The sequence below is a fragment of the Ambystoma mexicanum genome, chromosome 2q, assembly GCF_040938575.1.
Source record: "Ambystoma mexicanum isolate Mex_15411 chromosome 2q, UKY_AmexF1_1, whole genome shotgun sequence".
Classification (NCBI taxonomy): Eukaryota; Metazoa; Chordata; class Amphibia; order Caudata; family Ambystomatidae; genus Ambystoma; species Ambystoma mexicanum.
The window spans coordinates 1,122,023,597-1,122,044,844 of record NC_090924.1 but is presented as its reverse complement, the minus strand read 5'-3'; the positions used below and the strand labels follow the sequence as shown (position 1 = coordinate 1,122,044,844).

The 21,248-nt window shown below is 44.1% G+C and overlaps 1 protein-coding gene across 1 annotated transcript in view; it reads right to left on the bottom strand.

The window, feature by feature from the left end:
• Window positions 1–21,248, bottom strand: part of POLR1F (RNA polymerase I subunit F) — a 46,319-nt gene that overhangs the window by 20,588 nt on the left and 4,483 nt on the right. The window contains exon 2 of the mRNA XM_069648481.1: window positions 20,573–20,714. Coding sequence (XP_069504582.1) covers window positions 20,573–20,714 — 142 coding nt within the window. The remainder of the gene's footprint in view (window positions 1–20,572; window positions 20,715–21,248) is intronic.

Here is a 21,248-nt window from a genome sequence, read left to right as displayed (position 1 = left end):
GGTTGGTTGGGAGAGATGGGGTGGGGGGGGGGGGAAGGGGTGGTAGAGAGAAGGGGGAAAGGTCTTCAATTGAAGTTCCCGAAGCAGCTGGTCTGGCTCAAGTTTGTGAGGAACCGGGAGGCCATTCCAGAGGGAAGCACCTGCAGAGGAGAAGATCTACCCCCGCTGTCTGCATGAAGGAGCATCTGACCCTCAGAGAGTTGGAGGGGGCTGATCGAAGGGCTCGAGAAGGAAGGCGTTTAGGAAGAGAGAGTTGGATGTAGTGTGGGCCCCTGCCCCAGAAAGTGTTGTGTGCGATGCAGTGTGTCTTGAACTTGATCCTTGTAGACACCAGGAGCCAGTTGAGAGATTTAGGGCTGGAGAGGTACGATCCCTGGGTCTGAGACCAAGGACAAGGTTTGCAGTCCTGTTTTGATTTAGTTGCAGAGAGTAGAGGAAGGCAGATTGAGAAAGAGGCTGTTGCAGCAGTCCAGCCTAGAGAGAACCAGGGCTCTGGAGATGGTGAGCTTCAGGGTGGAAAGTGAGGAAAGGATGAATACCACTGGAGGTGCAGCTGGTAGTGGGCCTTCATGTGAGCTCCATTCAAGTTAAGTTAGTTTAACAAATGTTGCATAAGAAGTGGTACTTTGCAACCCCCCCACCCAGCACACCACATAACGTGGTGTAAGCACTCCACATAACGTGGTGTGTGCTGGACCCACAAAGGAAAGTAAGAAAAAAGTTGTCCTACTAATCTTGGGAATGGTGGTACACACAAGAAAATGTATTTAAACATTTAGGAGTGCAAGGGACTCCTTACTGGCACTGCACAAAGGGTAGTGTGTGTCAATATGTAAAACGCAGATGCCTATGGAGTTTACCAGACTCAAGGAACACAACATCTTAGAGGAAAAAGGCCCACTCACGCATGAGGTCAAATTAAAAAAGGTCCCAGATTCCAGAAAAGGGCTGGGGAATTCTTAGGTTAACACCAGATATGCAAATAAAAGGGTTGGGGGGGGGTGAGCATACACAGCAAGTCCCATGGAGGTAGGACCTCACCTTCCTAAGGCACCATACAATTGAAAAACATCTTTTCTCCACCTGGGGCTTTTAGGCAATAATTTATGTAGTTACTCTGTTGGAGACTACACAACACTTGTCCTCTTGGTATTAGGTAACCCACCTATTGGTATAGGCCTGTACTTCACAAGTTGATAGTGTGACTGAGCAGCTAGGCTCATCTCATGAGGGGTAGATGTGATCTGTAGAGCTGTAGCAATGAAATCCAAAAATACAAGTAGCCAAGTAATACTTCTACTCAAGGTTTTTGTTCATAAATAATTTTTTAACAATAGTTTTTAAATACGCATTCTTTTAAAAAAAAAAAAAAAAAAAAAAGTGCAATATGCAGAAATCAATATACTTTAAAATAGTTTTCCAGAATCAACACAAAGCTAGTAGATACTCCTTAGAGATGCTTCTTACGCACTTCCTACACCATGAGGTGACTTCACCAACTGTCGCATTTATATATCACTAGTACACCTTGTAGATTCAGAGTTTTGTAGAAAGGAAAGGTTAAAGGAAGGAAAAAAGGTCAAACAGGTTCTCAGAGCATGTGAGCACTTTAGATCTTCCAATGAAGTCTTGATAAAAACCTTTTCCAGCAATAAAAAAATACTCATAACCCCCCACTCCGGACGCAGAGCATCGCAGAGTAGCGTTCGCAAGTGTGTGAGGCGGTCACACCCGCCCCTGCAACCTCCTGAGAGTTTAGCAATGTTACGCGATCTGCCTCTGAATGGAAGAGGAAACAGAGCATGGCCGACTCCAAAGAACGAGGAGTAGGGTAAGTCAGCTTAGAATATCTAAAGCTGCGACTGTTTAAGTGAGGTTGGAGTGGGGGGGGCACGAGTAAAGGCTATGAAAGATAGCAGAATGAATTGTATTTACACGTCGTACAATAGTAACCTGTAGAGCCTGTTAAACTCATTATATACTATCATTGCCTCTCCCCCGCTGCGATGTTCCCCATCCATGGAACCTACTAAGATCACTGTTACAGCAATCTGCGAGGATAGTGCTGTCTATAACACAGACCTACAAACAGATCCACAAATAGCACCGGTGATGGAGTCGACCCAAGTGGAGATGCAAGATGTTAGCACAGGGCGACAGATTGCTCGCAATCCTTATGTAGTAACAGACCAGAGTACCACAGATGGAAAGTCACGATAATATGACAAGCAGGTCCAACAATGTCACCCAGAAAAACAGAACCCCGAGTAACAAGTCATTAAGTCGGACCCCCAATAACGCCACAAAAAAGGCACGTTAAGACAGGACTGAATATGGGTTGAGCTTCTCAGACTTCCCAAGAATGAATAAAGAAGTATCACAGAGAATTGATGTTGAGCCTCCGTAGAAAGTTGTAGATCGTGTAATTATAGAGACACACTCGTACGTGACAGAACTTGCCTCAAGCATCTCCAAGAACAAGGAGCAGTCCAAGGAAGCGTTCATCGAGTAGTTACTCTGAGCTCGCAATCGTCCAAATGATTTCAAAATAGAAGAAGTCCTTTAAAACATCTAAATGGCTCCAAAAAGAGAAATGAAACATTTATTTGAATTTATTGCGGATTGTACGCCCAAACCCGGGGGTATCACAGCGTAGTTTTTCAAGATTACTTACAGACTTACATTTCATATGTCGGTCACATGTAGAGTACATAGAAGTATTTCAGACTTGATTGTTACCGTTGTCACTTTATGACTTTACAATGATCTGACAGAAACATGTTTACAAAGCAGTTGTATTCGTCAGAGGGTTAGTATTTATTGAAAAGCCAGGTTTTTAGTAGTGTCTTGAACTGCGGGTGGGAGAGCTCATTGCAGATATTGGCAGGTAATGAGTTCCAAATTCTGGGGGCAGCTCTAGGAATGCAGGAGTTTCCCGATCTTGTGTTCTTGAATCTGGGGATACGTAGGTGGGTATTGGCACTGGATCAGAGTGATCTTGCTGTTGAGTGAAGTGTGAGGCATTGATTAAGGTAGATCAGGGCCTTGGAGGCGACACATTTATGAGTGATAGTGAGAGTTTTGTGAATTATTCTTGCTTGTAGGGGTAGCCAATGTGCTTCTCTCCTAGTTTGTGTAATGTGCTCTCTTTTACTTAAGCCTAATGCTGCTCTCAGTGCCTTATTTTCTAACAGACGCAGTTTGTTTATTTCTTGGAGGTCCCTAGTAGGAGTATGTTACAGTACTCGATCTTGGTGAGGGTAAGTGCTCTGGCCAAAGTTATGCAGTTTTGGGGTGAGGAAGGGTCGGCTAAATGTAATAAGTTTGGCGGTGTATGATGTGGAGGATGGGAGTGAGTAAATTCATTTGCACATAGTGAGGCTGGAGTCGAGATATACACCTGGTGTTTTGACTTGGTTGGATATGTTGATAGGAGTACTATGGAAGTGTGCTCTGGGTGTAAGTTCTTTAAGCAAGTGCGAGGGCCTACTATCAGGATCTCTGTTTTTTCTCCATTGAGACAGAGGCTGTTGGATGCCATCCAATTCTGGATGAGGGCCTAGATTTTATTGATGCCGACTGTTCTAGGTTACCTGTGATGGGGATAAGTATTTGTGTGTCTGCGAAGTTGGTATAAATGACTTCCATGGCACCTAAGGCCGAGAGGAGAAGTTGGGTGTAAGCTTTATAGAGGGTCGGGGAGAGGCACGAGCATTGTGGAACACCTAATGGGACAGCTATGGGATCGGATGTTTCATCACCGATGGCTCCTCTGGAGGTTCGGTCAGAGAAATGATTTGATCCATAATGTGACATCCTTGGAGAAGTGGATGTTTTTTGCTAGTGTGTGACATAGTTTGTAATGATCCACTAAATCAAATGCCACCGAGAGGTCAAGCAGCAATAGAATGCAAAGGTTTCCAGATTCTCTGATGGCATCCATCAGTTTTTTTCAAGTCTAGTAGGGCTGTCTCAGTACTGTGCCTGGGTTGGAAGCCCAATTGCCTATCTAGATTGTTGTTTTCTAAGTGGTCTTGAAGTTGTGTATATGCAATCTTGTTATTTTTTCGGCAGAAAAAGGACTGTTGTGATGGGCCTGTAGTTAGTGGGGATGGTGTGGTCTAGTGAGGGTTTTTGAGTAAGGGGGTTGGGATGGAATTAGTGTTGAACGAAGCGTTAATGAAATTGGTAATGGGGGGCACTAGTATGGGGCGCAGGCTTTAATTAATTTAGCTGGGAAGCTAACGCCTTTGCAGTTAGAAGGCTTGAGTGATGCTATGGTGTTGAGAACCTGGGTGGTTGTTACTTGGTTGAACTGGAATCTGGCTATGGTGTTTGCGGCATCTGACAGAGGTGTTGGGGTGAATTCAGTGGCAAGATCTAGAGATTTTGTTTAGAAGTTTATTTTAGAGGCTAGTGCATCTTGAATGGTGGTGCACCAAACTTTACTTGCTGTGGATGGGTTAGGAGGGGGCAGGGTGCTTCTAGTTCTTTTATAATGGAGAACAGTTCTTTGCTGTTGGGAGGCTTTAGAGATGTTGAGTTTTTTTTAGTTTCACTGGATGGCTTTTTTCTATTGAGGTGTTTCTAAGGCTCTTTTTTTCCCTCTTAGTTTAATAAGTTTCTCATTGTACCATGAATTGCTGCGTTCGAGTCTTGGTAGTTTGGGTCTGCGAGGAGCTACTTCATCTATGGCTGTGCTCAAACACTTTGGTAATGTGAAGAGATACTTTCAGTGAGGGTTGATTGAGGGTTGTGCAGAGCAATTTTTCTAAAATGGGGGGTCAGGGTTTCTGGGGCGATTTTGCGAGAATTTCTACTCAAAGGTGCACTGGAGTGGTAAGTGGGGGGACTCTGTCATAATTAAATTAAAGCGGATTAAGGAGTGGTCTGTTCAGGATAATTCTACAATGTCTTCAAGAATTATGGTAGTATTTAGGGTTCAAATCCAATCTAGTATTCTACCTTTGGAGATGGTTGGGGTGTCGACTATATGGGTGAATTGCATTTCTGTTAGTGCATTATGAAATGCAGTGGCTTTGTGATCTATTGCATCATTAAAGCCTAAATTGAATCTCCTAGTATGATATACTTTACTTTAGGCTTGAGGAGTGGGTTGATTAGAAGAGGCAGTTCAATGTCTGGGTGGTTTGCTGAGCTGGGGGCACTATAGACTTAAGAAGTTGATGTTGGCGTTAGGGTCAGTGGCTAATTTGAGTGAAAGGAGTTTGTATCCTTTTAGTGCCTCAGATTTGCATTCTCCAAAACCGCAGTTTTGGAGATCATGCCTACACCACCTCCCATGGCTTCTTGCCGGTCAGCCCTAAGGATGGACTAGTCAGGAGGGATGGCTAGTGAGAGTAGGGTTCCAGAGGCTGGAGTCACGTTTCGGTTGTTGGAAGTTAAGCTGGTCTTCAACTATAAGGTTGTGAACGTCTATGGCATGAGCACCTAACAATCTTATGTTTAGCAATGCACCTTTTAGTGGTTATCCAGAAGGTAGTGTTGTGGAGGTTTTGACTGGCGGAGTCCGCTGGTGAGCTCCCTTTGCATTTTGTGATGGCGTTTAAGGGGGGTGGGGATTGGGTGTGGCATTAGTGGTTGGCATTTTCCGAACATTGGTAAACTGTCTCATGTGAATGGGTACCAAATTGGTAGGGGGGTCTAGCGGCCTTGTGTTGTAAAAAGGTGCGGGAGGAAAGTCTTGTTTTTCTTTTGTCCTCTTATTTGTTTTGTAACTCGTGAAGTGATTTTAGGTGTTCTGGTAGATCGGGGTGTACAGTGTGTAATATGTGCCACTAAGATGGTGGAGTATGGCTAATACATGTTATTGTGTGGCATGGGTCGAAATGGTGTGGTATTGGGCAGAAATGGGGGTGGGACATGGTAAGGGGTAGTGTCTAGGGCATTGGAGGCAGGCAAGGCAGGCAAGGCCTGCGCCTAGGTGGATAAAGGTACGCTTAGAACAGACCCAACGATTTGCATCTTGGTGGAGAGCCATGGTCACGTTATGTGTAAAGTAAGTTGGAACAATGGTACTGGTGAGATGGGCTAAGTGTTGTAGGTAGTACATTAGCAGTATAGTTGGCATAGTGTTGTAGGCTAGGTGGCGTATTGTAGAATATTTGGTGTGCTTTTGTAGGTGGCTGTGTAAGGCTGTCTCGGTAGTGGTGACTCATTGGGCAGGTGCGGTCCTAGATTCTAGGCGAACTCTAGCATGCTAGGTAATTGCAATTCTGGGTAATCGGCAAACTGGTGTAAGCTATGCGGGTGAAATATTCAGTTATTCAGTCAGGAGGTAACCCAAGGCAGAATAACATCTATCACAAACGTTAATCAAGAATGGGAAAATAAAAACCTACATACTTCTGTGATTTCTGCTGTGACCAGAAGACTTGCTCCCTATTTAAAACTATGAGAATGTGTGCGACAATCCAATCCACATTAATTGCACTGATGAATTCTAAACTGGTCACTATAGAAATTTTCATTGAGTCAATGAGAGATAAAAAAAGGACAAGAAAAAGGACTTGGACGGAGTAATCCTGAAATCACTGATCGACTCTTTACATGCTAAAGCTGACAAAAGAATCTTTCTAGAAGGAGTAAAGCAGACGAGCGGGAACAAGAGAGTAACCAATCCTCCAGTAAAACACATGGATGCCACTGATAGCAACAAATGCAGAAGAGATTTTCTAGTTTAAATAAGAGAATGGATGCTCTTTTACCTACAAATCACCCTCCTTTGGAGGGTGAACCCAGCCTAATATCCAACCACGTTCAATCCTCTCTAATAGCTCCTCCAAATGCCATTCACAGCAGAGAAGAAAGCTCTACATTTGAGGAAAATTCTACCGGAATGGTGTGTAGAACCAAGTCAAACAAAGGGTGTTCAAACCCTAACCCATTCTCAATCTTTAAGCAGGGAGCATGTTTGAACAAAGGCAAAAAATAATTAAAAAAATAAATTAAAAAAAGTCCCAAAAAAGGCAAAAAAAACATCAGAAAATGGCCGAAAACTAAAACGGTTCTAGACGGAAAGCTGTAGAGGAGAACAACAGAGTTCAAGAAGTTCTCTCTTCGGAAGGAGAACTTGAGAGCTCTCCTCCCCCGGCGGTATGCAACCCAAGTAAAGATCTTACTTACTCGAGGAAGGATTGAAAGAAAAACATATGCCGGTCAGATAGCATATAGAGTAGAGCGCTCGCTTTGACATCCGTGCAAAGACTGCCGACACAGGTTCGAATCCTGGCAGGATCCCGGCAGGGACAAACGCAGCCGTTCATCCTTCCGAGGTCGATAAATTAACACCCCACACTGTTGTTAATAATAAGCAGCGCTCAGATATCCGAGAGTTCGTAGCGCTATATAAATTATTATCATTATTCAAAATGACCGCGATGTGAGTGTCACAGATCTGTTCGAATTATCAACATATGAGGACGACTGAGTGCCATCCTTTAAATTACAGGGCAGAATTTGTATTGATTAGCCCAATGAAAGACAGAAAAGTGGAAGTCTCAAAGTTGGCCAGCGAAAAGCCAAGATCTCCAATTTTTCGCACGTTGAGCGAAAGAGAAACAGGGAGTCATAGCTTCGAGAAAAGCAGCCTTAGAGTCGCCTAAGGCATTGATGAAGTCACTTGCAGAAAAATCAAAAAAGGCAAGCCATCTAATAAACAGTAAAACAATGAAAGACTGGCAATCACCCCCCTCCCAGACAAAGGAGCGACAGACAGTGGGAACAAAGGGAGAATTCAAGGTGGAACAAGAATAAAAAGGAAAGGGATGGCATAATCCTTGAAAGGAAATCAGAAGATTTGTTTGATTTTAAACCGCTCGAACCTGAGGATTCTCTTACACCATATACCCAGGTTGAAATCAAGAGTCATTACCTCTAAAGGATATAAAAGTCGTCAGTATTCAAGACGAGAATATAAACAATAAAGTTATTCTCACCATGAGCTCTGCAATTGCATCTACTGTACTGGAAGCAAGAGACAACTTTCGCTCCTTGGGCTTCGATGTAAAGGATGTTGTATGGTGGGACACTTGGAGCTTAGAAGAGAAAGAACATTTTTCGTCAACGGAAGATTTTGTATCCCAGGGTGACACCAAAAAAAAAAGTGCAGCCCTCGTCAATAATAAACCACAAAAATAGAGAAACAAGCGACTCTGCAGACCAACAGAATAAAGAGAAAAGCTCTCTTCAGAGGATTAAAGTAACTATCCCATGCAAACAAATCTACTGTTGATCAACCGGAAATGGGCGTTTTCTTAGCCAATGATAAAAATACAATTGATGCCCATCCATCTTGGGATTGGTTGGCCAGATCTCTTGCATCGAATTCACATGATTAAAGCCAGAAGAGAAAACAATATGAATATTGGAAAGTCGGGAGCTGGAATACACGGGGGTCTGGGCATCTGTTCAATGATATGCTCCCTAAACTCTTCGAATTGGACATAATTTGCCCTCATGAAACGTGGCTAAAGGACACTCCCCTTCTAGATGGACATGGTGCTCATCTTAACCCGGCAAAAGGAGAGCTAAAGCATAGACATTCCTCTGGTCTCCTAATTTTAGTTTTAAAAAAAATCTGAATGTAGTCCAAACAATGAACCATAATTCCTATACACAAGTGGTCAAGATTCGAAGCATAAGAAAAACAAATTGAGATGAGGTCAATGTGATGTTGGAAATGCATTGGAGGGACAGGGCCTCCATATCCTTGTCCTGTAGTCCTTTTATCATGTATGTTCTGTGTTATTTTCTGCACAGGAGTCCATGTGGGACTCCTGGCAGTGTAGCTCTTCCTCTTTTTGGTTGTGGTGAACAGACTCTTGGGATACCCTTATGGCACCCGTGGGGGGGGGGGTACAACCCTGTAGCCCTAGTATACGTGTTTTGGGCACCTGTGTGTAGTCCACAGAGCAGGGTATGGGCTGGTGGCAGCTCCATGCTGAATTTGACAGGTGCTCAGAGTATACCCCATTTTCGGATACCCAGGCCCTGCAATTGGAATCATTGGAATCATTGGATTCCTGATAGGAGACAAGATGGCCCCTGCGGCCTCTTGCTTTCTATTGCGCGTTACCTTGTTTTCCCAAAGTACTGGGAAGCCCCGACTAGGTCCCTTCCCCCCGATTGGCTGTTGGGTGGAAGTTCTATATAATGGCATTGTGGGGGAAGTTCAGGCCAGACTGGCTGGAGCCTTTCCAATGAATGTATGTTGTGGGTACGCCCATGGGGTGGGACCTGGGTGAATGGAGTGTGTGACCAATATGCATTTCAGGTTATGGGTGTCTAGTTTTTTTAGTGTGCAACACAATGACTGAGACAGCCCTGCACGAAACTGGTATGAATGCAGTATGGAGTGCTGAATGGCTGGGTGCTTGACCCAATCCACATTCTTTCTTGCGAGTGCTTGGATGGAGAAGAATGGCCTGAATGCAATGTAAGCCGGATTGGTGAATACCCTTCTGAATGAATGGCTACCTGGGTGTGACCCAGCAGAGTGAATGAGAGACCAAACAGTATATCTGGGGACCTCTCACTGATTGAAATTGTTCAGAAGCTGAAGGTGAAACTTGATGCTTACTATCGAAGTCGAGCCAGAAGAAGAATTGCTGCTGCTTTCCTTCACCGCAATCTAAAAGCAGTTGTGCCGTTCAGGGAGGACCTGGCTAGGAGACCCCCTTCCCCGAGTTACGATCGTGCACCAGCTAACCTTTACCTAGGCTCCCTGAAAGTCAGTCATCTAACAGCTGTCGAACGTAGACTGGGACCGCAGAGGAAATGGCCATCCAAGTTCATTTCCGTTGACCAAGGTTCGGAGGATCGCCATAACCACTGTAGGCCCTTCGAAGCTGTGTTGCCCAGAAGCGGGGACCACCGACACTGTGCTGCCGACGACCGGAGACGCAATGCTCCATTGCCCTAGAACACTTTGAATCAAGGACTCCCTTGCTCATCACCGTCGACCGCTTTGTCCCGCCAGAGAAAGTCAAGATCGCCGACGGACCAAGGAGAATCCAGCGGTGGGTTTCCCGCCACCCGAAAACCGCAAAGACACAGACGACCCGACGCCCTTGCAGGGCCAAAGATCTTCATTGACTTTTTGTTACAATGAACTATCATCGTCGAGGTGCACTGCACGCCTCATCTTTGCAGGACGTCCACGACCGACCGTCAGGACCGAAGCTGCAGCCTCAATGCCATTGTTCACCCTTTTCTTTGACGGATCGATGATCCGTGGCTCCTGCCTTAAAGTGGGTTCACTGAAGAAGGACCCGTCGTCAACCATCGAACTCTGCAGAACCAGGTACATTGGGGTAGTACAACATTTATAGAAGGAAATAAGACTCTGCTAAACAATATATGGTCTGGCCTGGTCAATATATATCTTATTTACAGGTTGCCTAGTTTTGGGGGGGGGTTAGAGGGGGATGAGGGTGGTGATAATCCTCACACTGATCTGTGTCTAGGTAAACTGGGCCAGTATTCTGCCAATTGTCTAACCAACTTGTTTCCCTCTTCAGGTCTATTGTTGGGTCACTTTATTAATTGATTTGAATGCCATTTTGAAACGGTCTACAGTTGATGCATTTTAATGGAATCCAAGTAGTAACTGTGGTACCACAGAGACTGTATATATGTTTCATTATAGTATTGCCTGAGCACAACGTGTGTTATTTTATGTGTGTATACCTTGAAACTTATTTAAATAAAGAACTGTGTTTTCACTAGCAGTGTGTGAACATTCCTTTGTGGGTGCTTGGGGACTACACTGTACTTCACTAGCCTGCATCACCTCCTGAGAGCTTAAGCCTAGACTGCTCGCCCATAGCGCATAATAGAGAATCTTGGCTGGGGTGCTCTGTGCTTCTACTGGCTATATAGAGGGCAGGAATACAGAAATCCCCCTTCCAGTCTTTACAGTCATTTTAATTATGAATCTATACTGGAACCCAGAAGTGAAAGAAAGGGTGTTCCTTTATTGAAACTGCAACAGACTTTGATCGACCAAAATCTTGAAGACCACCCAAACCTCAAAATACTAATATGCAGCGATTTGAAGTCAAACTGTCTGAAAGAAAAAAAACAACATGCCCCCAAAAAAATGCGCTAATACAAATAAGAAAAAATCAAAGAGGTTAAGAATGGATGGAGGAAATGAGAGAGATCTACATCTTCTGAATGGAAACATTTCAGGCGACACCCCAAAGGCTGCGACGTGGAGAAATGGAAATAGTCAAGCTACTCTAGCCTATTGTTTTGTTTCAGGTAATCCTCTGTCAGAAGTAATAAGCATGGAGGTTGAGAAGACACCTTACAGTGATCATGATCCTTTGATTGGGGATCACAAAAAAAATAATAAATAAATAAACAAAAAAAAAATAAAAGAGCCCAGTAGCACGCAAAAGAAATGGAACCACAGAATAGAAGTCGAGGGAGGATTGAACCACTTAAGAATAAAACCGCAAGATGTATTGAAAATAACAAAAGATCTAGCTTATCTACTAAAAAGCAACAGGACTCGGTCAAATAGGACCATACACTAATGGCATTCCGTGAGACAACGAAAGTAACGACAAAACCTAAATTCAGACATTTACATATTATTTATAATATTTCAAAAAAAAACTTTCAAGGACGATATTAGAGAAATAAAGAATAAGATGCCTTTAAACAAGAATGTTCTCCTAAAGAAACAAACAAAAGTATAGAAACTGGATAAAAACACAGAACAGCCATGGATCAAAGGACGCAGAAAGCATGCTTGAAGCACTAGCCAAAACAAATGGCAGGAGATTCTGGCAACTAATGAAAGAATAAAGGAGTCAATAGAATCTCATTTACTAAACCCAATAGCGGAGGAGGTATGGTTGACGCACTTCAGACAATTATTTGATAAGCTGTCTTTGCCATCCAAGAGGAAGAGAAATCAAATACAAGAATCTGGAAGCTGACTTGTGAGCAAGAAGAGATCCTGCGACTGATAAAGAACTGTAGTAGGTCAAGAGGCCCCAGCCCTGACGGGATATCAAACGTGTTGATAAACGAGGCTCCAGAACAGTGGGCAGAATTCTGTGAAATTGTATTAACAGAATATTTACAAAATACCGGAATCTTGGAAGGTAGCCATTGTGATCCCCATTTTCGAGCAAGGGGACAGAAAATCCCCTGTGAACTACAGACCAATTGCTCGATTAGATGCGGTGAGGAACATATTTGCAACGGTCGTCCTAAAGAGGTTAAAGGAATGGATTGAAAAAAAAAAAAAAAAAAGACTGAGTTTGTAAAAGAAGTTAGATGCTATCTAAAATGTATGGATCCTGAATCTAAACAACGTTCCCAGTATAAGAAGGAAATGAACGACATGGCCAGCATTAATCCAAGTCAAGCTTTTGACAGCATTGATCACTCAATATTATGGGAAAAACTCAAAACAAAGGATGACCGACTGCACCGCTGACTGTTAGGCCGCCGTCGCCAACGCAGTCCGAGACACCTCGACCAGTGCTTCAGAACCACTGACCAGCACCAAGACAATTCCTGACCCTCAGCCGCTGTGTAGGCCAGCCTGCAGCCGTCCATCCAGCCTCGCACACCGAACTGCCTGCCTCCCGATACCCGAAGCGGTCGCCAGTCTGTTGCAGAAGTTGCAAAGCAGTCTGAAACAGCCTCAACCCAGTTGGACACCAAGAAGATCTACAGCAATAGATGCATTGTGGTTCTGTCCCCATGGTCCTTCCCCGAAGGCCCCTAGTGACAGATTATGACCCATTGCTCCATTTGTGTTGAAACCAAGTATCCTTGAACTATTGCGATAAATTACTATACAAACTACCCTCCTGTCAGTATCCAGAGTGCACCCATTTAATTCTATGAAACGGTCTGTCCTCTGCATGCTTTTACAGGGCGAGTTGTATTTTGTAGCATGCCCAAACTGTCTGTCGTGATAATAATAAAGTAGATGTTTTTATACAACCTTGACTGGACAGTCCCTTTCATCGTTGGGTAATAATTGCATTTTCTCTGTGTTGCAACTAACGAACGATCCACGACCTTTCGAAGATAAGCCTGCCGTGCCATTCACGTTACCAAAATTGGACAAGGAGGTTTATAATTTGCTTGCGTTTCCAATCTGTTCGGATCCCTTCTGGTGTACTAGAGGTGTGGGGACGATTGATGGATTAGAAACGACAATCGTCCGTGGGCCACAGGTGCCCCAAAGGTTGATTTGTGACAATTGGCATCATCAGATGCAGCAGCGGCTGCAAAAGGGAAGCTCTTGGAGGCTCCTTTATTGAATTTGCAAACGAACATGCAGCGCTGGACATGGCCAAGGCATCATGTAAAAGAGTGCTCATGGCAAGGTTAGGGCTGGCAGAGGTAGGGGACACTCAGCCAGCCGTTTACCAACCTACAAGTCCTGTTACAGCAATATAACAGCTGGAGAAATCAGAAAGAGCGTAAACTGAACCCCTTCTTCCAATTCCACAGAAGAGGCAGAGCAAGAGGTTGGCGAAAAAGCAACAGAGGTGAGCAGGCAAACAGGTCTCGAGTTCTAGTTCTGCAAACAGGGTCTGTAATCCCTGAGGTAAGGACGGCACAGTGTATAGAGAAATGGAAAGAATTATCGGGACATTCCTGGATTTCCAACTAGAGTTCTTCAAGGAACCAGTTCAGACAGAATGGTCAAGACCTGCATTTTTCAACAAATTTAGGCTGGCTAGACAAAGATTTTAGAATTGGAACGGAAAAAGTCCATTGCACAAGCTTATGTGAGCCCAGGAGCACAAGCAACACAGGGACCGAGGTACTGGCAGCAGAAGGGTTAACAGAATGACTGATGGGTCCCGGGCCCCAGGAGGCTGAGGCGGAGCGGGTGCTTTTCTCAAGGAAGGAAAGCAAAAGAAGAATGCCGGTTAGTGTGGCGTTTTCTGATTCGTCGCTCAGGATTTGCGGAACAGGAGCCTTTGACGTGGGCGTACTGAACAAGCTGTTTAAAATTGATGAAGGCTGTGAAAGCCGAAGCGGGATGAAAGCAGCACAAACAATAAGTCAGCTGTGTGTGAACGACGGCTGCAAGTCTTGCATTTGTATTTTATTTATTTATATAGCGCACCAGGCCCAAGGACATCCGGGCGCATCACTTAGGTTACAAGAAGGTATAAGCATAGCACAACAGGAAAATAAGCAGTGCAGGCAAAATATAGCATTTACAGAATTATATGTAGGTTCAGAATGTTAAGGACAGTTAATTACATGAGTCTTGTTGAAGCCCCGGTCTCCCGGGACATTAGAAATACCGTGCAATGGGCTGGAAGCAAGAAAACAAAGCCCCGGTATCCTGTGACAATTATAAACACAAGAAGAACACAAGCAAGAGCGTTCACCAGTTAAATTGTTTCAACTTGTCTTTAAAAATCTGTTAAAGAAGTTCAGGTGCTTTATAAGAAAACCACAACAATAAAATTAATTGTTGGAAATAAACATTTGTCCTCAGTTGCTGGCAAAGATCCCCACACAAGGGCAGACATGGGAGTTCACAAGCCTTGCATTCAGGCTGGCATAGGCCACATGGTGCTTGACGAAGCGGATGGAACCAGCGGTCAGTCACCTGAGGGAACAGGGCATCAGGTTGATAGTATACCTGGACTATTTGTCGAATGGGTCAGGACCAAGAATTATTGGAACAGGTGAAAATCACTACCAACATGTTGTAGAATCTGGGATTCCTGATCAATTGAGAGAAGTCGGATTTAACGCCATTTTAGTCAATAGAATTTAGAGGATTTGTAGTATGCACGAGGGAAGGTACTCCGTCTACCGATAGTAAATTTGAATAAGAAAGATCAAAACAATGCTAGCGAGACAAGTCATATGGCCAAGGGAGTTACACAGATTAGTAGGACTAGCCTCCTCCATTCAAGTGATTTTTCCAGGGCTTCTCCGCTACAGAGCCCTCCAACGCTTGAAAATATATCTCAAAACAGGGACTGACATACAAACAAAGTGCCAGTATCTCAGATGCGAGAACGGAGCTGTGGCAGTGGCTCCATCCATGGAGGCATGGAATGAGAGAGCAATATTTGGCTCCTCCCCGGACCTCATAATAGAGTCAGAACCAATGCAGCTGAGGAGCCTGTTGCAGAGAGATGAAAACGGGAGACAGATGGTCAGAGAGAGTTAGAACACTGTTGGCTGGGTCCTTTGCAGTGAAATACTGGACTCCATAGACAGAGCGCATTGCTGTGTACTGTGAAAATGGACAATGTTTTTGCTGTAAAATACATCAACCGGTTAGGCAGAACGAGATCCAAGATGCTAGCGAAAGACTTTGGCATATGTGCCTTCAGAACTATGTCAGTTTAACAGCGGAAAACCTCCCAGGACTGCATAATCAAGTAGCAGACTGGAACTCAAGGTATCCGAGGGACGCCAACAACTGGAAGGTAGACAGATTAGTATTTCAGACTCCATGCAAGACAGACTGGTTTGCTTTGAGACTGAACAAATAGCTGACGCGCTTCTTTAGCTAGAGATAAGAGGGGATCAGGAGAGGGGAATACGCATTCTCACAATTCTGAATTCAGAGAACTCTAGCGCAGGTAGTGAGGCAGAAGGCAACGCTGATGTTTGGGACACCAGACTGGAAGAGCCAATTCTGGTTCCCAGACTTACTAGAGATGTCATGAAACAAACCGTTAATAGTCCCTCAATTTGAAGTGATAATATGGAGGTCCAACGGGGGAGTTCCACACCTTGGTACAGGAAGGGAACCGGAGGCTAATGGCATGGGCGATTCCATAGAGTCTGGCATTTGCCAGGACCAGGAGAAGCTGAATGAATCACTGAAGAGGCATGGGCCCCATGCACTAGGAAAGCAAAAAAGTCTGCTAGGTCAATATGGCATAGAGAGTTTATGGCGAGGCAAGTGCATCACACTGGAGCAGATGCAATTCAAATGGCGAATTTCATAGCGGCGCCTGCAGCTCAAGGGACAAGGCTCAGAACAAGTAACACACATATAGATCAGTGATATCCACAGGTCATCCTAAGGTGGAAGGCCACCAAGTAGGGGACAAACATTGGTTTTCAGGGGAGTACTAATTTTGCAACCTCCAACGCCCAAGTATAATCGTATGTGGGACACGAATGAGGTTCTGAGATTATATCAAAGTTGGCCTGGGTTCACTTTTTATATCAACAAGAGAACAAAGGCAGGGTTCAAGTCAATCACGTGCATGTTGTTCCCAGATCACCCGGATTTGCTCAGCGACATGTCTGATGGCATACAAAATTATGACAAACAGGATTAGACTAGCTGGGGTATCTAAATTATTTATTGTGCTGCAAAAACCTTTTGCAGTGGTAGCATCAGCAACCCTACCCAGGTGGTTAAGATGGAGCATGTAGCAGGCAGGCATCGATATCAGAGCTTACAGGGCTCATTCCGTCAGATGTAGAGTGGCGTCAAAAGCATATATAGTGTATGACACGACTGGGGGCTAGTCTAAAAGCAGCAGATTGGTCAAAAGAGTAAACTTTTAAAGATTTGTATGTTCGACCAATAAACCAGGTTTCGTTGTTGGTGCCGAGTAAGCTTTAAACAACCATAATCTGAGCCTTCGGTCGCGACATAAAATACTGATTTTCCATACGAACGTTACAAAAAGTAAAGGTTCTATTAAAGACATGGCGAAGGATTATCCCCACCCATGTAAATCTACTGTGAATGTGTGATCAGGGTGATGTTATTGAAGGGTATGCAAGGTTGAAAATTGGGAAACATGCAATTGCCCTATCATTGGCAAGTGTCAGCGTTGGCTTTGTTTACAAGTTCCAGCAGGCGCAGAAGCCAAAACAGCAGGATCATGAAGGGATCAAGGAGTGTGTTTCAAGTTACAGAGTCGACTGGTTGGGGCCCACAAGTTGTAAGTCTCTCAGGGCATCTAAAGAAAGTGGAGGAAGTGAATCAAACAGACAGGGTTACTGCACTATGAGGGACAGAATTGGCCAGGCGTAAAGAGTGTCAAACAATCAATAATAAAGTTCCCACTAATTCATCTTCTCACCCCTCTGCTGCCTGATCCGACATCATGGAGGATCCTTCATCTCCCTCCTCGTGCTGCCCTGCCATCAAGATGACTGGGGTAAGCCTGGTTTGTGTTGGAGCGCTCACTGGCGCAAAAAGACGCATTTAAAAAATGCTCCTTTCACGCTGGGCTCCGAGAAATGCGTTTCAAAAGCATTTCTCGCACTTTCACTGCTGTGTGTCCTGTTATGGGCATGTAGCCCTGCCTCATGGTTATTTAGCCATTACAAAATGGCCTAATTTCTCTCTGTTGGATCGGCTGACTGTGGCCTTGCCCTGCTCGCCCTCCCATTGGTTGCATTTGGCCCTTAAGCCAATCTAAGCAACTGGGAGGCGGCCACCACTACCGAAGGCCCACAACAAAGGCACCCGTCTGCTCCCTGTCCTCTTCAGGTACGTTTCCCTGTCCACCCCCCAGGTCACCTGTCATGGCGAATGTGAACCCCTCCACCCCCCCTATTAACTCTCCCTCTAGTTGCGTGTGATGCCGAGTGTGCCCCCCACTCTTCCCCTGTTCGCCTGTGATGCCGAGTGTGCCCTCCCACCAACCCATCCTTCCAAGCCTGATAGTGCCCCCCATTCAATTAATTTTTGCATTTGCATGCTGCCGCCGCCCTGCAACATGGGGTAAGCATCATGTATTTGCCCACTGATTTGACCTTCGCATCTGTGTGCTACTGCCAACTTGTAATTGGGGTCAGGCTCAATGGATGTGATCATCATATACTTCTTTTTTGCACACTGCGCATGATGCATTACATTTGCACGTCTCACGATGTCTGTAATTTTCCTCTTGCGCTTCCTTTTCTGTAACCTGAAGCACTGAAACTAATCTCTTTATTTATTTGTTTATTTCTATTGCGCCGGTAACTCAGAAGTTTCGGGGCGCAGATACAGGTACACACAAGTACAACATGTAGAAGACGGGACAGAGGCTGTGAAGACTAAGGTTCATTAGGATCGAAGATTAGTTGAAGATGTGGGTCTTCACCAGTTTGCAGAAACACAAGTAATTTGTCTCCTTTCTGACGTTTGCGGGGAGTGTTCCACAATCCTGCTGTCACGGTGGGGAACGATTTTCCTAAGCCCAGTTTGCATTTAAACACAGCAGCTGAGGATATACCTTGGTCGGTTGATCTCAGCCTGCGGTTAGGTATGTATGGGAATATATATTTTGGCTTTTAGATACTTGGGTGCCTTTCCGTGGATGCATCTTTGCACCAGGGTCAGTGCCTTAAACTGTGTTCTGTTTTCTATTTTAAGCCAATGAAGATCTTTCCTTGAGTCATTAATGTGTTCAAATTTAGTTTTTTTTCGATGATCCTTACAGCATTGTTTTGTATGATCTGATATGTTGGCATTTTTTGTTGGATCCTAACATTAAAGCATTGCCATAATCTAGGCGTGAGTATGGCTGCTCTGGCCATCGTGGCACAGTTGACCTCTGATAGACAGGTCCTATTGGCTTTACGAAGTCTTAGATAGTATGTACAGGTTTTCCTTCTGTATTGGGCCTGTGCCTCAGCCCCCATGGATGCCTCAAGCATCATGCCTAGGGTCTTCCAGTACCGAAGTTTGTGTATTTTCTATCCAGAAGGTGTGGTATTCGGAGGGGGGGTGGGGGGGGGGGGGGGGAAGAGGATGGCTCTGGCTTGATGGGAGCCGAATACCATTAGCTCGGTCTTCTTGCCGTTCATGCACATCCAGTTCATGTCCATCCACTGTTCTATGATGGAATAAACTATAGAGAGATTCTTGTTATCTTTTCTATGGACCCCAATTAGTTGCTGAGTGTCATCAGCGTAATTGGTAAAAAAGATATTAAGGTGGTCTAATACATGACAGAGAAAGCTCGGGTAAAGATTGAATAATAATGGGGACATACTGGCCCCTTGTGGGACACCACAGAGAATTTCCTTTTCTATGGAGAATTTGTCTCCCCAATGTACCCGTGATATTCTGTTTTTTTTAAAGACGACATTATCCAGCCTGCTGCCTCTGCTGAGCAGTTGGCTTTTTTTTTTCCAGCGCCGTTTTGAGCAGATTGTGATCCAGCAGCCGAATAAGTCCAGATTTCCCTTGATCCATGATACTCAGCATTTTAGTTTGGAGGTCTATCATGGCTGTCTCCGTACTATGTGGTGGTCTGAATACAGACGGTTGGGGATGGAGGTACCCTGATGCTTCTACGTGCCCTTGAAGTTGCGCTATGGCTTTCGCGCCTTGAAACACTTGTGTATAGGCGCGTTACAAATGCCAGATCATATAACTTGTCCATGATTTTCAGGATGAAGTTGCAGTTTGTGATTGGCTTGAGGTTGCTGGGCCTCTTGGATCCAGGCTCGTTTTTTTTTTAACCGGGGGACGGGGGGCCACTGTGCCCCTTTTAATGTCTCAAGGGACTATCTTGTCCCTAAAAGATGTATGGGGCAAACATGTCCGAATGCTCCAATGTCATTTTAGGGGGGTATAATATTTTCGGCACAGGTAGTTGGTTTCATAGTGGCCAGGGTTTTTATCATGGCCTCAGTGGTAATATCTGCAAATTGGAAAACCTTTATATTTTCAATGGCCTCTTCTGAGATGGGGGCTGTGAATCGTAGCTTGTTAGTTTGAGATTCCAAGATTAAATCTCTGGCCTTAGTGATTTTCATAAAGAAAGCGTTTTGAGTGTTGTTGCACTCCTGTTCAGTGAGGGTCGAAGGATGGGGAGGGTTTTTCGATGGATTTTAGAATTTTGAAAAGTTTGCGTGTAGCATTGTCTACCGAGGTGATTTGATTATTGTAATAATTCTGAAGCACTGAAACTAATCTCTTAAATTCAAGCACCTAGATACCTCTGAGTTTTGCGCGCTATATAAATAAACTACAAAACACTGGAATTTTGGGGATATTGTCTTTTTTCTCAAGATTGTAATATTGGGAATATTTTAAATGCTGCTCGAGAAGGAAAGAGAAGTGTAACGCATAATCCTCGACCTTCACTACTTTTTTGACTATCAAGAAAGTTAGTATTTAAAAAAAAGCAGTATTATTAATTACACCAAGTTAGAAAGTACAAGGTTTGACCTTTATGGGACCTTGTTGCAGAAACCTTCAGCTATTTCCCCCTCCTTATGCGAGCCCCCACTGACACCTTAACAAGAATACATGACTTTTTTTCAAACAGGGCTCCTTTGCAAGTGGTTTTGTGTTCTTTGAAATTTAAAATATTGAAATGTCTGGTAGCTACAGATGGAGCAGTGTGCTGCAAATGGACTCGTTAAGAGCCTGCCTGGGATACTGGCACTATTGTACAAAGAAGGAGGTAGGTACTGGTGCCCATTTTGAATGGTTTAAAATTATTTGGATGAAAATCCAATTTGTTTTAAACTTCGTTTGTGCATACTACATTTACGTCGAACAGCATGTTCATCTACTTTCAAAACACCTGCATGAAAGCATACCAGAAAACTTTGTACGTACCACAAGTTTCTCTCCAGTCTTCGGGCGGAAGATGACAAATTCGGCTTCAATGTTTAAATGAATATACCCTTGATCATCGTGAATATCACCCAACTCCCCTACAATTTTGATGTCATTATAAGCAACTGGGACACCATTTAGGCTAAGATGAACAGGGAGAAAAAAAAATAACGTTAAATGCTTCACTGCTTACACTGAAAAACCAACAAACGTACACCATTACCCTTTTAAATTCCCTTAACTGTGGTTCTGAAAGCATTCCCTTACATGAAACACAGGTGTAATCAACACATTTAATGTCATTTGTGAAGTTTACCACTATGGCTTGATGTACACCCGTCTACAAAGCAGAAGGACATTATGAGTGATGGTAGTTCCATTAAAACAGGGAGCATAGATTCAAGTTGCAAGCTACTGGCCAGCCATAACAAAAAGTCACTCGCCACATCAAATCTATACATAAACACAGCATACCATTTCTTGCCCACCAACAATTAAGCTGAGAGTGCACATTTTGCTCCATGCTTAAAATAAGTCTTAATTTCTCCAATTCGTTTTTGTGGAGGATACAACATGGGCAATATATACAGGAAATTAGCACACCAATATGAAGGATTTCTTACTGCATGTTAAAAGAAAGCCTTCATTTTTGTTGAGAGAAAGAGAGAGAGAGATT